Source organism: Drosophila mojavensis, unplaced genomic scaffold, assembly GCF_018153725.1.
Source record: "Drosophila mojavensis isolate 15081-1352.22 unplaced genomic scaffold, ASM1815372v1 contig_136, whole genome shotgun sequence".
NCBI classification, from domain to species: Eukaryota; Metazoa; Arthropoda; class Insecta; order Diptera; family Drosophilidae; genus Drosophila; species Drosophila mojavensis.
This window is the reverse complement of record NW_025318667.1, coordinates 4,065,950-4,084,115: the sequence shown is the minus strand read 5'-3', so window position 1 is coordinate 4,084,115 and position 18,166 is coordinate 4,065,950. Positions and strand designations below refer to the sequence as shown.

At 41.9% G+C, this 18,166-nt stretch overlaps 2 protein-coding genes across 5 annotated transcripts in view; one reads left to right on the top strand and one right to left on the bottom strand.

The window, feature by feature from the left end:
- The window catches only part of LOC6585339, a 150,413-nt gene that overhangs the window by 110,435 nt on the left and 21,812 nt on the right, over positions 1 to 18,166 (top strand). The gene's annotated exons all lie outside the window — the stretch shown is intronic.
- Positions 5,397 to 7,338, bottom strand: LOC6585338. The gene is made up of 2 exons (XM_002010934.3): positions 7,050 to 7,338; positions 5,397 to 6,984 (listed from the first exon to the last, which is right to left on the bottom strand). The coding sequence occupies exons 1-2, from the start codon at positions 7,321 to 7,323 to the stop codon at positions 5,597 to 5,599; spliced, it is 1,662 nt and encodes a 553-aa protein (XP_002010970.1). The 5' UTR covers positions 7,324 to 7,338; the 3' UTR covers positions 5,397 to 5,596.

The window sequence follows — 18,166 nt, the reverse complement described above, 5'->3', positions numbered from 1 at the left end:
ACAAACGGACGGACCAAAAGACGGACGGATGAGTAAGCGGACAAATGGACAAACGGACGGACAAGCGGAAGGAACAAGCGGACGAGTGGACAAAAGAACGAACGGACGAACGGACAAACGGATGGACGGACGGATCAAGGGACGGACGGACAAGCAAATGAACGAAGGGACAAGCGGACGAGTGGACAAAAGAACGAACGGACGAGCGGACAAACGGATGGACGGACGGATCAAGGGACGGACGGCCAAACGGACGGATAAGCGAATGAACGAAAGGACAAGCGGACAAACCGATAAAAGAACGGACACACGGACGAACAAGCGAAAGAACGAAGGTACAAGCGGACGAGTGGACAAAAGAACGATCGGACGGATCAACGGACGAATGGCCAAACGGACGAACAAGCGACCGAACGAAAGGACAAGCGGACAAATGGACAAAAGAACGAACGGACGAAGGGGCAAACGGATGGACGCACGGATCAACGGACGGACGGGCAAACGGACGAACAAGCGAACAAACGAAGGAACAAGCGGACGAACGGATAAAAGAACGGACACACGGACGAAGAAGCGGACGAACAGACAATCGAGCGGAGAAGCGTACGGGCGTACAGGCATTCCGCAAAACCCATATACTCTCCTCACTTCACTCTCTTCTAACTATTGCATGAGACCAATAAACCCTCTCTCTCTCCCTCTCTCCTCTCCCTCTCTGCTTGAGCTTCGTACAGAGCATAAGTGTGCCTAGGCCCACCTACAAATAGATGAAATTATGCACTAAATACATCATTTAGAAGGCTGATCCATATAAACGCATACGCGGCGTAATAGCAGACGAGAGTTATAAACACGTATTATGAGACAGCCCCACCCACCCATGGAGCGAGGGAGGGCGACCGAGACATGTGTGTGTGTACGTGACAATTAAATTTATGAAGCTCCATACAGAATAAGTCCAAAAAAAAAAAAGAGGGAAAAGAGAGTGCTGGAGCGAGAGGGAAAGAAAAGTAGGCCAAGTCCAAGTCCAAGTCCAAGTGCAAGTTCAAAAGCCAGTTCAGCATTCGGCAAGGCCTGGCAAATGGGCGCGTGACTGCTGCCAAGAAACGCCTAACTTGGCCCATTAGCAGCCAGACGGGGCTGGCATGGCTGGCAGCGAGGTGCGGACTCGACTCGGCTCGACTCGACTCGACTCGACTGGATGCGGCGACGGCACCACGTGGGAAATAAAGCTGGCAAGCACAGCTGTCAAATGGAGTTCCAAATGGAAACGGACCCCAAACTAACCTTAATAATCTTAACGGCGACCTGCCGCCTGCTCAGCCGCCCACCTCAGCCCAAGCGCCAAGGAAGTACACTTAGCCATTCGATTCAATCGATAGCTGAGTCAACCAAACAAGTCGATGCATGCACGGCATGATAGCAGAGCAGCCCTAAACAGACTTGACTTTCAGCTGTGTGTAGAGTTTGTGTGTGTGGGAGCTAAGGCAATTGCAATTATAAAAGTCCAAGTCAATCAATCAATCAAGCATTTTAGTTGCCCCGACTTGAGTTTGACTCGGTTTCCTTTCCCTCTGTCTCTCTCTCTCTCTCTCTCTCTCTCTCTCTCTCTCTCTCTCTTGCTCTTCCCCTATCTCTGACAGTGTCCAGAGTGTGAGCATTACATACATAGGAGCACATTATCATTTGCCTGTATTATAAATTATTTTAATCATAAATTCCCTTCCACGCCCATCTGTCAAGACATTTTACATTTTAATATGCATTATTAATTGCTTCAGCACATTTTGCGGTGGGACAAATACAGCAACGAAAAAGAAAAAGAAAAAAACTAGCCTTAGGCAATGTCTTTGCCTCCACATTCTACCTCTACATTCCCCATATTGTCTACCTCGTCTGCATCCCCCACATCGTCTACGTACCCCACACATACCCAGCCTCATACCCTACCTATCTCCGCCTACATCACTCACGTCGCCTGCATCTCGTACGCTCTATAGGCATCTACTGTCCTTACTTCCCCACATTCCTTAGCCCCTACACCCCTACAGCCCCCGACATCCCCTTCGCCTCCTACACCCCTAGTCGCGAGCCTGTCACTTTGCCATTTAGCAATTGTGTTCATGCCACGCCCCGCTGTCGTTTTTGCCACAATAAATTCAAGAGCAGACACAGCAACTCAGCATGCCAAAAAAAAAGCAAAAAACAAAAGCTTTAAAAAGACAAAACTATAAATACCCTGTAAAAAAAAGAGAAACCATAAAAATTGTATAACATCAAAAAATATTCATATGAAAGTATATGTATAAATTAGACATAGAAAATGTAATTTGAAAATCATTTGAAGCTGACTGTTGATTGATTGATTGATCAATCGAAGTCAATCAAAAGTCTAAAGCTTTTCGCTTAAGAAAAGTTTTCAACAAAAATAACACAAAATATACTTATAAAATAATTTGTAACTTTAATTGATAAATGATTGACTGATTGATTGATTGCTAAGTCAATCCGATTAAAAATAAAAGTGTAATACAATTATTTAAAAATTCGAGATAGAAAATTGAATCATTTTAAGCTGATTGATGATTGATTGATTGACTGTTTGCAGGGCAGTTCAAAGCCCAGAACTTTATGTTTAAGAAAGATTTGTAAAAACATTAAGAACTAGGGGGAGAAAACCGCATCATTTAAATTGATAATTGATTGATTGATTGATTAACTGATGATTAAGTCAATCAAAAGTCTCTGCAGAAGTTTTACCTTCTGCTGTCTATTTATATTCTCCCAAGCTAAATCTTTATTTCTACACTCTCTCTAGCACGAGCACGCACGCATATGCCCGCTTTGACTATTTACGTGGTATTTTGCAATGACACAAAAAATTGAAATATAAATTATTTGGCTGTCGCGTCCATCTATTTGTCAGCTGTGCGTTCCATTTGTTAGTTACCCTTGGCGCCGCTCTCCTTGCCTTCCCTCTCGCTGCCGTCGGCCATCAGCCATCAGCCATCAGCCATCTCGCTCACACCGCCGGCACCTTGAGGCCGCCTACTCTGCGGCTATTTTAATATTTTAATACATCCTGGCACGCATTTCATCTCATTATTTGCGACACGAATCGCGAGCGCACGGCTTTTCACGAAGGAAACATGAATATAAAATATTGTGCGAGCGCCCAGATTTGTTTGCCCCATTTTCGCGCTTTTCATATTAATTTATGGCCGTGGCTTTTTCTTCATTCAACATGCCGGCAATTAATTAATTGCCCGCCATTGTCTGGCCATGGAACAGGGCCGTGATATGTAGCTAAACGGCGAGTGAAGCTCTGCATTGATTGCATTCGCTCAGCTCAGCTCCTGCTACCCGTGCCCCGTCCTTCGTCCCCCGTCCCCGATCTCACAGCTTTCCTTTTTGTCTATTCAATCTCTTTGACAGTTTATTTTAATTAGTTTTCAGTTTGGCAATAATGCAGCAGCAGCAACTGCCGCAGCTCCGTTCAATACACTGACAGAAAATAGCTGCTTCATGTGATTTACAAACTGTTCGACTTAATATCAAATCAAATTGTTTCCAATTAGACATTCAATTGATTCCAATTAGACGCACTTGTGCTGCATATCTTATTTAATACTCAATTGATTTTGCATTTACAGTGCTGCAAACAATTTGCCAAAGCATATTTTCCATTTAAATTTGCTGCACAACGCTGCGTATGCGCATTGCCACAATTTCCATACGCACCGTTGGCCCACTGGCAATGATGTTTAATTAAAAGCTGACAATTTTAATACGCTCCTAATTGAACAAAGACCCGAAGAATGAAGTGTAAATATTTAATTACGAATATCAAACTGAATGCCGAGGAAATGAGCTGTGATTGGCCTGAGCATAGACTGACCAAGCAAGAGTGCATCGTCTTTGAATGACTGTACTGTTAAATTTTGATGACTTGGTCCACGATTAGATTGCCTAAGATTGTTGTCCTCGCAGCAGAGAGCCGAGATCAGATTTTGTTGAAACTCAATCGATCAATATTCTGTGTTGACTGACTGTCGAGCTCTGGCGCTTTATCAGCCCATCCACTTCTTACTCTAGGTCAGCATTTTGTCAAGTAGAAGACGATAGAGTTAAGTTCTGCCAATGATATGCTCATACATATAAAATATAATCAGATCCCATTTAACATATGACATGTATTTATTCTTGATTTCAGTTTGATTTTATCTCACTCTTATTTATTCATTTAGAAGTTCGAATCGAACTTTTAGAGTAAGTTATTAGCGCTATCAGCTCTCGCTCTCTCTCTCTCTCTCTCTCTATCTTATCTGCTTACATTGTATATACAGTATGATAGAAACATATAGGCATATACATATGTACTACCATGGCTATCTATGGCTATGCTTTTACGACCGTCTTCAATCTCATGTATGGCTCAGCTTAAAGTTTTATTGATTTATCTACCTCTCTATCTCTCTCCCCCTCTCTCTCTCCATGGTTGTTAGTGTTGTCAAATCTGCTTGATTGTCACATTGATAGCTTCTTAATAGACGTAATTATATGCTGTCACGCTTCATGTGCCTTCACACGCACTTTTCGCAAATTAAAAAAAAATAATAAAGAAATAAATAAAAAAAAAATCAAAATCAGAAAAGCAAAACTTTACAAATGTTATCAATATATTGTCTGTACAGGTGTCAACGGCCCGCAAGCTTCTCTTATCTCGTGCGTGTGTGCGTGGGCGAGCTTTTGCAATTATTATGCTGCTGACATGACAGAAACAGTCGAAGCTGCTGCTGTAGGTAAAATCATTGCCACACCGTGGGGCAAGTGGCAAGCGGCAAGTGGCTCGTGCTCGATAATGCCGCACGTAGCACCACGACAAAGGCACATGGCTGCTCAGACTATTAAGGCAGGCGAAAAAAAGCAATTAAAATAAAATCAATAGAGGAGCACAACCCGACGCCGTCTGACACGAATGCTCAAATAAGACAACTCACACAGTTGCAGACTATCGAAATAAATAGCTTCTCTTCTTCTTCTGACTGCAGAAATTATTATCTTTTGGTTGAGAGTATTCCGATAGCAGCTGCTCAGCTTATTTTCTGTAAAATCGAATTTTCTCTTGATATTGATTACGCTGAGAGTCGAACCGATAACTATCGATATGGTATGCATAATAGCTATCGCAAGCAGACAACCTATTAGAAAGTCATCGATATTATGCAGGCAAGCCAACATTGTAATCGATAAGTATCGATAGCATCAATCCAAAATATAGCTATCGCTATATTCAATCAAAAATGATAACTATCGATACTTATCACTCACTGCGCAAATCGCAATTAATAACAAAAATGCTAACCAGGTTATCTCGCAATTAGCTCACACATTTTATTATCGATTATGTATTATATTTATATATGTATATTAAAAAAAAAAAAAAGCTCTTTATTGTTTAAATTTGAAGTTTCTGACTATTAAACAGAAACTATTTAGACGATTTATGAGTCTTGTACAACATACGATACCTGAAATACAACTGCTTCAATGGGCATATGAGCCTTTTTAGAGCCTGGGCATATGGGGCGTGGCCCTAGGGCAGCGACCAGCCCAGCTGCCGATGGATGGCCAGAGAATTGTTGATCAGCTGCTCTTTGAAGCGCCAAATGTTATCGTCGCGCACCGGCGGCGGCTCCTTGAGCTGGATTTCGTCGTCTGGCTCGCGATAGTGCTGCATTTGGCCCAGGGCGACGGAGACATCGTGCGGATAGCCGGCGCCCCGCCAGCCCAGCGGGAAGTGATTGTGCAGTGCTGTCACATAGGCCGTGGCATGCAGGCACTTAACAGCCGAGTTCGCATCCAAATGCTGGGCCACACGCTGCACATGACGCAGCATGTAGAAGGAAGCCGGCGGCGTCTCATCCGGCTGCAGCTCTCTGGAGTAGTAGACGTTGCGAAAGCACAGGCTGCAATGCGGCGTATTGCTGCCACCGGCTTGGCTAGGCTCATTGCTGTCGCCGTTCGGGTTCTGTTCGAGCCGTTCGACCAGGGCCGTCCAATTGCGCAGCTCGCCCAGCGGCATGATCAGCTCATCCACGTCCATCACAGCCAAATAGTCGAACTCGTACATGCTGCGGTAAAGGCAATCGTTGTACATGAGCACCTCGTTCAGACGCTTGTTCAGAGGCACATGGATCGCCGGCTTGGACACGCCCTCGAGCAGACGGAAGGGGCGCAGCTCAACCAGGCCGTCGTGCTGCTCGTAGTGTCGCAGCGTGCGAATCGTGTTCGGGTGCAGGGTATTCCCGCCCAAGTAGTAGGCCGTCACTCGCTCCGCGCCCAGCAGACGCACCATCTCCAGCCACTCGACAAAACGCTCCGACATGTCCTCGTCGGGAAACTGCAAGTCCTTCACACAGACACCGAATCGCAACGAGCGACGGCGCTCTGGCGCCCGATAGTAGACATAGAGAGCATTGCTGGCACGGGCACAGCGATCCCCGAAGACCAGAGACACCAGCTGGGGCACACGGTGACGACGCGGTCCACCAGCGAGCGGGCAGGTGAAGAGCGCCGGATAGACTTGATCGGGTCCCAGGCCCCATGCGTCGTACCATGCCATGTCCTGTTGCGCCATTTCCAGCAGTTCGGGCCGACTGCTGTTCTCATACCAAACCTGGCAGTAGGCGGACTCGAAGGGTCCGTGGAAGCTGCTGATCATGCCCAGCAAAACGACGCTCGGTGAACGATCCACGCTGATCCGACGCTCGTAGAACGCGCTATATAGGAAGTAGCTCACGTTGCCACCCACACTGAGCTGATAGTATTCACTCTGGATGTTGAGGTCCTCGAGGCGTGGATAGGGTGCACAATGCTCATCGAAGGACCAGCTGCGATTCGCATTCTCATGCAGCAGCTGCCGCACGACCGTTAGATCCCCAACGGGCGTGTCGATCTTCGGTTTCGCTGGCATCGCTGCAGCTAAAGGTTTGGGTTGACTCTATTGTATTTCACTGCCATTAGTTGATCAGGTGAATCCCACTCACCTGGCTGCACATTGCGCATTATAGCCAAATTGCGTCCCCGTCCGGCAAAACGATCGGAAATCAGCCTTTCGTCTGGCCGTACCATCGCCAGCATTTTGACAAAGAGGGCAGCCAACAGCAACCAGGCCAAGATCTTAAGCCATGACGACACCTTGTAGACATTCATCGTGCAGCTGAGTATTTTGTGTGACAGCGCCGGGTCCCAAGAAGCGGACACTGCTTCAAGCACCGGCTTCTTTGACGGCGAAAACTGACTCTGAGCTGATGAACTCATGCCGAACAGCTGTCTGCATACCCTGCAAACCGTCAGCAATCAAATCTGATATATTCAAGGCTTGGCTAGTCGCATGATGAGTTGCTTAATTCGGTAGATCTATGTTCAGGCAGACTCTATGCCGTCTTCCAATCAGCTCAATGAGGAAAGACAAACATTACCCCACTTAACAGCTAACGCGACAACATTATCATACCCGTTAGAGCTGCACTCTTGATGGGTATCGCGAAGTGTTGGACAAGTAATTAGCTAAGTGAAGTTTACATTCGAACACATGACTGATATTGGGTTGTCTCTTGGCTTTTCCCGTTGACCTTCAATGATTTGAGAGAGCAAAAGATAACCGAGGTGCGTGATGGGAATGGAACAGGCCATAAACTTAACTAAGATAGAAATTGATAACAGCATGGAAACAGAATGGAAGTAAAAGTAATAATTGTAAAATAAATGAATTTACCTTAACGAGCAACAAATTCAATTTATTTATATTAATTATGAAACAATATGAAAATGGAACAGCAATATTGTTAATAATGAATGACGACAAAGTGCATGTGATGGAATGAGACGAACTGAAAGTGGAATATCAAATATGATTGCTGCTGGAACAAATGGAAATGGAACAGCAAATACATTGAAAATTATAGACGGCTGGATATTATAGTAATACGATCATATTCAAGAAATATACACGATAACGACACTAAGTCACTATATTGTTCCTATAAACTGGAATAGAGGAACTGACAAACGAGCCTAAAAAAAAATCAACTCTACTTAATAATTATAATTGCACTCAGCCATAGCAAAGCTAACGCAACAAATGTATAAAAAACGGAAACGCAAATGGAAATGGAACAGTGGCCGCATAAGAAATTCAATGTGGCCTTTTGAAAGACACATTTAAATAATTAAAGCGCAGAACGAAATGAATATGGAACAATTAGTTGTGAATGCCAAATACACTTTGCCTTTGCCTGACCAGCAAGAAAATGGCTGAAAACTGTCAGCCCCACCTCCGTTCATCGAAAAAAAGAAACGAAAGAATATACGCTTAAATGGAATACAACAGAGAGACCTTCCCCATTGCTACACCCCCCTCTCCGCCGACGCCATCATACCACCCCTCATGGCTTCATGGCTGAAGTTCAGATGTCCACGCGCTTTCAAGGGCCCTAACAAGCTGCAAACAAGGCTCAAACACATGGCCGGCATTATTATGGATGGCAGCGTACCGTTAACGCCGCCAATGGCCACAATGACAAAAGAAGCAACCAATTCGCCATCAGCTCCCGCTCCCCCCCGGCAGCCATTCCCGTTTGGAGCCGGATAGCGATGTTCGCGTCACCTGCATTAAATTATTGATTCGATTTCGCGCGCGGCTCGTTTTCTATTGTGGTAAATATTTGAGGCTGAATGAATTGTGGTCGGAGAGTCATTGTCAAAGTTGGCGCCGTTGCCACAGCCAAGTCCCGTTCATCCCCTGCACGCGGCCGGCTGGCCCAGCCAGTCACTCGGTTAGTCAGTTAGTCAATTTTTCATATGCCCTTTGCCACGCCCAGCCGAGCAACAGTAACAACAACAATAACAACAATGACAACGCCAGCAAACACCATTGGAATCAAATTTATGTGCGGTGTGTCGTCTACTCGAGTGTATGTCTATGTATGTGTTTCCATGAGTGTGTGTATAGGTGTGTGCGCATATATGTGTGTGTATGTGTGTGTGTGCAAGCGAATGTGTGTGTGTGTCTATTCGCCAGGCAGCAAACAAGACATAATCAATCACTTAACCCCGAAAAAAAAACAGGCGCACCAAACGTTCGTTTCAATTAAAGTTTCGCTTTCATTCACTTAGCCCAGCGAGACCAGAGTAAAAGTGAAAATCCATATGAGCCCAGCCCTACACTGCGCGAAATGTACATACTTATACTTATACTTATACTTATACTTATACTTATACTTATACTTATACTTATACTTATACTTATACTTATACTTATACTTATACTTATACTTATACTTATACTTATACTTATACTTATACTTATACTTATACTTATACTTATACTTATACTTTATACTTATACTTATACTTATACTTATACTTATACTTATACTTATACTTATACTTACTTATACTTATACTTATACTTATACTTATACTTATACTTATACTTATACTTATACTTATACTTATACTTATACTTATACTTATACTTATACTTATACTTATACTTATACTTATACTTATACTTATACTTATACTTATACTTATACTTATACTTATACTTATACTTATACTTATACTTATACTTATACTTATACTTATACTTATACTTATACTTATACTTATACTTATACTTATACTTATACTTATACTTATACTTATACTTTATACTTATACTTATACTTATACTTATACTTATACTTATACTTATACTTATACTTATACTTATACTTATACTTATACTTATACTTATACTTATACTTATACTTATACTTATACTTATACTTATACTTATATACTTATACTTATACTTATACTTATACTTATACTTATACTTTTATACTTATACTTATACTTATACTTATACTTTATACTTATACTTATACTTATACTTATACTTATACTTTATACTTATACTTATACTTATACTTATACTTATACTTATACTTATACTTATACTTATACTTATACTTATACTTATACTTATACTTATACTTATACTTATACTTATACTTATACTTATACTTATACTTATACTTATACTTATACTTATACTTATACTTATACTCAGTGTAGCACACGCTCAGCCCTCAATTTTTTCGGTCTGTTATGTGTGCTGAGTGGGGGATTTTGTCGCAGGCATTAGGAAGTGGGCCAGGGGATATGGCTCAGCGACGGAAGCAACCAATTTCCGGCTGCAGCTAGCGCCCTAGTTCACTTTGCATACATTTAGGCGCTTTAGTGTGCCTCCCCGCTTCGGCTCGAGTGAGGATGGGGTGGACTGAGCGCTTCAACCAGTAAAAAGCTGTTGCGGCTGCTGCTGTTATTGAAGGAATGACGCACTCAAAATTCAAAATTCATTGGAGCGCACGCTCGCAATGCCAGGCGCATAAGCCCAACTAGCGTACAGTGCGCCCCCGCTTGCACGCATATCACAGTCAATTTGGTAGCTGTATTTATATTTATATGTCGGCAAGCCCTTTCGAGTCATTAAGATTTCAATGCACTGCAGCAATATTGATTAACCCCTGAATAGGGTTTCACCGCAGTCAGCAGTCAGCCCGCCATCGCCTAGCCACGCCCCCCTCGGCCTGGTTGGCCCCTTTTTCTGACATGGCTCAAATCCTATTTCGCCGCACACATTTAGCATAATTTAGCACTTCATTACGAGGCGCAAGGCAACTGCCACAAAGCAAAAGCCGCAAGGGCCCCAGCGGGGAGAAGAAAAGCAGCTGCCAGCTGAAAGTTTTTCACCCCATCCCCAGCCCCCCCGCGTCCCCTTCTTCTCGCAGCCCTTCTTTTATATGGCGACTTGATGGCAAGGCTTATGCGATTTGTCGCGCATAAGCAAATTGACAAAATCTTAAATCGCATGCTGCAGGTACGAGGAATTATATGTGTTTGCATTATGTATCCCAAGTGATTATGCCACGCTTTCACACACCCCCACACACACTCTCTCTCTCTCTCTCTCACACACACACACACACACACACTCACACAATTGAAATTGACAGAAACTTGTGTCATATTCTCGAATTTCAGCTATTTTGTGTCAATTTCTGGCAAAAGTTTTGCAAGTTGAAAACTTTTGAGTACGCTTCGCTGACATATTCTTTTCGCCACACACACACACACACACACACAGCTACACATATTTGTATGTATGTGTGTATAGATATTATTTTAAGTATGTCCTTAAACATGTGCTGCTCCATTCATAAGCACTTTGACAGTTGTTTGAAAAACTAAACGCGTCTGGCTCAACTTCATATCTCTCGATGGGCTTTAAACTTTCGACTGTTGACATTTCAAATATGAGCCATATAAGCTTTATATATTCCATAATATATTCGCTAAATAAGTAGAGTGTATAAGACGGTGAGCCAATTCAGTCCTGGCATACAGGGAAATTCGAAGTGATCGATAGCTGTGTGAGCGCGATTCGATTCTTGATAAACTGTCGATAATTTGAATGAAACATATTTTAGTTATTATCAAATTGAAGCTCTTGAATGAATGCTGAGAGGAGATTTTATGATTGGAATAAAGAATGATATGATTTTCGATAGTAATATATGCTTCAATCATCATATAGGCTTCAGTTCTCGATAACATCCGGTTATCATGTTCATGTTTCATTTATTGTCAAAGGAGACCAAAATCTCATTCGAGTAGAGCGATGAATAAGATAGATTGAAGTAAGAAGACGGATGATGATTGTCGAGATAAAGTGGAAAATGCAAGCAAAAAATGTAACGCAACTCCGAATCACTTTTCGTTGTGATTGTTAATCTCAATGCAATATCTCTAATGGGAGGCAGCAGTAAAGAACCAGAAAATTTCTACAGTGAACGCCACGGCATCATCCTGTGTAGCCCAACCAAAATGGAAATTGAGCCACCCACATAATCACATTGATGGTGCTTTCAAATGAAACGAGAAGCCATGTAATCCATCAAATAGTTTTTATTTGCTGATCAATTCTTTTCAATTAGCTCTTAATTGGTCACCTCGACTGGCAGGTGCAACAAATTGTTTTTGAATTGGAATTTGATTGAAATGGTTGGCTGCAAATCAACCTCAAATCGAAACTCAATCAAGGCAATAATCAAATATTTTTGGTAACAGCAGCGCCTCAAATTGGCCAACCAACTCAGAGCGTGAGAGAGATCAATCAAACTGCCACGCCCACTGCCACCCACAGAGCGTGTGTAGAACGTGTGCACACAATATTGGACACTTTGTGGCTGGCAAGTTGATTGGACGATTTGCAAGTTGATTAGCCGCAATACAATTTGTAGCCACTGTTGCAGCAATTGCAGCAGCAGCAGCATCATCTGGCCATTAGGGTTTGCTGCTTGCCGTTGGATGCGTGTGACATGAATGCAATGCGAATGAATAATTTATGTATAATGCGTTGGGAGCGCTACATAAAACGTCCAACACTCTTTCAAGGCAATCAACTTTAATTGCTGATTACGTATACGACGCATTGAACGCTGTCCATTTCACACTCATTGTGTGCGTGTGTGTGTGTGCTTGTGTGTGTGTGTTGCATTTCATTGCAAATTGTGTTAACAAAACGCTCGCAACAAAGAAAAAAGTATATTTCAATAATTTTCTTCGCTTCTTCAATCTTTTGTTGTTGCTGTTGTTGTTGTTGTTGCTGTTGGCGCATAATTCGAAAATTGAAATTGCCATCACGTACATAACGCCGACAGCGACGTCGTCGCGTCGCGTCGCGTCGCTTCGCCTCGTCGTTGCGTCACTTGTCAACATGAATTTCCAATTTTCCTTTACCGCCGCACCGTACTATATGCTCCCATTTCTTCTTCAGCATCTTCTCATTTTCTTTAGGGTTTTCTTCAATTTTTTTTTTTTTTTTTTTTTGGGCATATACTCTAACTGAAGCAAGTCAAGCCAGCTATGCGCAGCTAAGCGCATTCCACACAATGCGAGGGGACGTGGGGCGTGGCGCTTGGCTGGGCTGGGCTGGGCTGGCCTGGAGTTGTTTACAAAATGCCAAACCTTCCACTGAAATTAAATCAAAAACAAAAATATCAATTTATAACGGTCTTTTGATATTTCCCCACTGCTATTGATACTTACACTTCTCTATGGGTTTCCCTCAGCTTCTTTATAGAACGATTTGCTCTCGATTTCCTATTTAAACTGATTTAAGATCAGGCTATACTTACCTGAACTTGAAATCCAAATTAAAGCAATGTTCCAAACAAATTTTAACTGAAAATTATAAAATTCTCGAGCAAAGTCAGGTAAAATAATTGGATCTACTATGACTAACTATATCAACTAACTATAAGCTTATTAAGCTAACATTTTGCCATGCCGCTACTTTCAATCTGTTAACCCATAACAGCTGACTGTTAACAGACTGTTAACATGTTCATGTTACTTCCATAGGGCATTCAACTGTCGGCTTCTTTCTACTTTACACAATTTTTTCAAAGTATTTCACTTTCAAGATTTTGTTGTTTCTTAATAAGTACTTTGGCTGTTGCTGCGGGTTGTTGTTGTTGCTGCCGGTTGTGGTTGTTGTTGTTGTTGTTGTTTGTTCTTGTTCTTCTGCATTTTGAGCTTTAGAGAATGTTGCGCGCGTTAGGCTCACGTTCGCCCTGCTTTGACTGAAGTCCCTTTTTAATCTAATAGTAAAAATGTCTCATAGAATTTTTAGTGAGCGCTACAAAGCGACGTCGACACTGGTTATACGATAGATATATCGCATGCCAAATATATTGTATATATTATGATTAGCATCGAAATTGAATTTCAATTGATTTCAGTTTCAAGCATAGAAATCAAAAAAAATAAATAAAAAAAAATAAATTGCTTAGCCCCGAGTTGATAAACAAGCATTGATAATTATCGATTTGTGTCATTAAGGTGGTATTAGCTGAAGGCAATTAGAGACTTGGTTTACTGACTAAATATTTGATGTCAATATTTGGCGTATAAATGACTTCAGCTTGTTTCTTGTCTAGACTATAAATCAATGCATATTAAATTTCAAGCTATCGATATATATCGATTATAGGAAATGAGAAGCTTTACATATTTTTAGATACTTGTTCGTTAGTCTAGTGTCGATGTGAAGCGTTGTCAATAGAAATAAACGAAAATTCTATATTCTATGCCTCCATTTTAAAATCGATAAATATCTTAGCTAAGACTAGATGCAGAAAGGCTTACAACTTATAGAGTAGCATCGATTATTTTCCATGACAAAGGAGAAGGAACAGCTTGTAGCTATTAAAATCAGCTATAAATCGATAATTATCGATGTCCATATTAATGAAACTGTCTAGCATTAACTGAACTTGATGTCTGACCCTTTTTTAACAGCATTTTTATGACCCATAAAACCTTGAATCGAAAAAGTTTAACAAATTTCATTTTATGTGTGGCTGCCTGGCTATGTGTGTGTGTGTGTGTGTATGTGTGTGCTGGTATGTGGGTGACTCTGTTTGTTTCTGTTGATCTTAAGCCTCACCTCTGCCCGCCTTAATTGCCCTTCAAAGTTTGTTGTTAATTTTTTGCCAACAAACCTCGAATTATGCCGCTTCGTCTACTAACTTTGAAGTGACCCCGAATGTATGTGTGTGTGTGTGTGCCTAGGTACATGTGCCTCTGTGCTTGTGTGTGTGTGTGTGTGTTAAGCTGCTCGCCAGCATTATCATCATTCTGATTAAACGCAAACAGCGCTGAAAACAAAATTAGTTGACATTTATGCAAATGCATGCCGGACCTCAGCGGCAAACCAGCTTACTGTCCAGCTCGTACTCGTACACAGACCTGCAGACCACACCCCCTTTTAATAACCTCTCCTGTTCCAATTTTCCCCTTTTTCGTTCCGCCTTATCGCACTGTCTCTCTAGCTGTAGCTGCAGCCGTTTGCGCTAGACCTGGCCAAGTTTTAAGTCCGCATCAAGTTTTAATTTTCATGCTCGCTCACAAAGCTTAAGGAGTATATTGGCTTTCGCCAGTGTATCCATTGTTGTCCGATATTCGACAGCCTGTTCTAATTGTCCTTGGGTCTGTCCGGCTTTCCTTCAGTCTGCCTTTTGCTATTTCGAACATATATCCATTGGTAGCCCCCGTCTTATGGAGTATTAGGATTATATGTCTTTGGAATTGAAGCTACGAAAATATAAACACTTGGACATACAAGCTCTCTATTTTGGCGTGGCAAGTCCTAGACACAGATTTTGAATTGTGGACATGTATTACGCAGTCAGTCACTCCCCACAACAGTATTTTAGCTTTGAGTTCTTTTTTCCACATTATTTTTCTTCCTCTTTATCATCTACTTGATTTCTTTTTTACTTTTCTACTTTTGCTCGCTGAATCTCTCTCGTGTATTTGATTTCCCAGCTTTAATCTTTGTGTATTTTTGGCCGAGTTTTCCAAATGAATAATAAAAGAAATTTGGTGCGAGAAATGTTTATGCTCTGTGTTTAGCTTCCCGCTGCTCAGATTTCAATCGCAACAGTTCGCTTTCAAGTTTTTAATCACAAATGATTTTAAGGCCGAATGGTATGCAACTGACAGGCCCCACTGTACGGTGAAACAGGAAAAGCAAAACAAAAATAAGAAGAGAAGAAAATATCAGAAATGAACGTTGCGACCGCTGTAAATTGTAATCATCAAAGCGTCTGCTAAATCGCTTGGTGTTACTTCTTACAGTGAGCGCGGCGCTCGAAACTACAGTGAAACTAGCATAAAGTGAACAAGGAAAGGAAAAACGAGAAGGCGAATTTCTGCAAGTGCACAGTGAAGTGAATGGAAATCAAATGCAACGCCGCCAAATGCTGCTAATGCGATCATCTAAATGTGCTCAACCACACACACACACACACGCACACAGACACAGAGACAGACACACACAGATAGTGAGACAGACACACTCACACCTAAGCCGAAACTCAGTCGAATCGCACGTGGAAAACTCGGTCACGTTGCCGAACTGGAAATTGAAAAACGCTTTTCGTTTCGCCTCTTTACGCTTTCGCTTTCGCTTTCACTCTCGCTTTCGCCTTCCTTTTGTATTTGGAGCCGTCGTTGAGCTGCCCTATTTCTAAAAGGTTATCACAACTTTGTCATCGAGTTTTGAAGGGTTTCTGCTTCTTCCTATTCTTCTTCTTCAGTTTGCATTCGTTTTTTTCGTATTTGGTTTTTTTTCTCTCTCTCTGTCTCTCCCCCACACTTCTTTTTCTTTTTATTTGTCACATTGGTATGCACAACCATTTTCAAGTGGCAAACGGCGAGCGAATTTATTCCCTTTGAAGTATATTTCGTATTCCATCTATCGCTCCGCAGCGACAACAACGGAATTTCAGCTCAGTTTACCTTTGATATAATTCAAATAGTCCCATAGCTGTCCATAGATAGGGCTGACAGCTCGTTCGAGCTGTTGCCTGGCAAATATAATCAACCCATCGATTCTGGATTGTTTAGCTGTAAGCATATTCATGTGGGAATATTTGTGCTCTTGGCCATTCTAATTCCATCTGTTCCGCCTCTACACAGCTGAGTATCGATGCATCTCAATGCCCTGTGTTCCGGATAAGTCGGGCCGTTTCCACATGTTCCCCACCATTTAAGAGCCGAATTCGACATGTTGCTCAACCTCCGATCCCGCATGTTCCATATTGCTTTTGAATATTCCAATTCCACTTATTCCCGGTGATCTTCTGAATGGTTCAAGCTCCATTTGTACAGATGTAGATTCCATTTGCCAACATTCCCTCTTGCCATTGAGCTTTAATAAAATATCAATTGCACATGTTCCAGATAGCTCAAATGGCAAAAGAACAACTATTTGAAACTAGGCTATCTGAAACATTTGTAAGTGAAATTTTTATGAACAATTCTACTTCCATATGTTTCAGATTGCTACGTCTAACTACTACAATCCCGATGTTCCTGCCAACTGTTTGAGCACTTACAAATCGTTTACTGAAATCCCAATTCCACATATTCCAAAGTGCAAATTAAATTAATTTGAATATTGTAAGCCCCAGCATTGAATTCGGGACTCCTAATCCAGTGCCTTGGAGCTGCTTACGAAAATCCCAATTCCACATGTTCCAATTGGCCTTTCGAACACTTTCGTAGTGCTTATAAATATTTCAAGTCGATTTACAATCTTGCTGTGGAGTAAAGTTAACTACTTAAACGAAAAAAGAACCCAATTCCACTCGTCCCAGATTGTTGAATTTCTTTAACTATTTCTAACTATATCATGAATCTCAATACAAAATGTTGCATTGCTTGTTGAATGTTTACTTGTGATTTTCCATTCCGTGTGTTCCTTGCATGCAAATCTCAATTCCACACGTCTAAATCTGATTTGAATTAGATAGAAAAGGTATTACAAGTGCGCAGTTTTGGATTTCTATCCCCCTGTTGGCTTTCCTCACTGGTGTTTGATTTCTGGGCGTTCCATCAACTCGATTGCCTATTGTTGTTTCACTTGACTTCGTCGCTTTGTGCTCTGTGAGGCTGAGCATACAGCATTGATAACAAGCCAGCAGCAGTTGGCGCCATTGGGAGTCCACGGATAGGAGTGCGAAGGGCAGGAGGCAAAGGCAGGCAATTGCTGCTTCAATCCAATATCCATTTGGGGCTAAGCCCCGCTCACACAGACAATTAGCAATCGAGCATCAAATGCAAATAAGCAGCAGCAGAATAGAAAGTCAACTTTCTTCTGGGTCAACTTTCGAGGCTGGAAAGGGAAGCTCCTCTCTTCAATTCGTCGTCCACTTGACCAGGCCGTGACCGTGAGCAGTTTGCATTTTCATGCTAATGTTTATAATGTTTATTTGCTGACCTTATTGTCGGCATTGACATCGTTAATGATGCCTCAAGTGTCCTCCATTTAGGCTCAACGAGCATCAGCGCGAACAAATAAACCAAAAGGCAGACATATACATATTTAGCCAAGGGCCAGCGAGAGCCGAGCAGCGAGGCGCCCGGCCCGAGCAGCTGGAGAAAAATCAAACCGGAAAAAAGACAGCAGAAGCAACAACAATATAAATAAAAAATGCGTTAAAAATCACGCCCCCATCCACAGACAAAAACAAAAAAATAA

What these genes read in the sequence shown, in the direction of transcription:
- LOC6585338 (XM_002010934.3), bottom strand. Translation starts at nt 7,323, where the DNA reads ATGAGTTCATCAGCTCAGAGTCAGTTTTCGCCGTCAAAGAAGCCGGTG. An exon ending in AATGCGCAATGTGCAGCCAG is followed by an intron (nt 6,985 to 7,049) that starts GTGAGTGGGATT and finishes CCAAACCTTTAG; the next exon opens with CTGCAGCGATGCCAGCGAAA.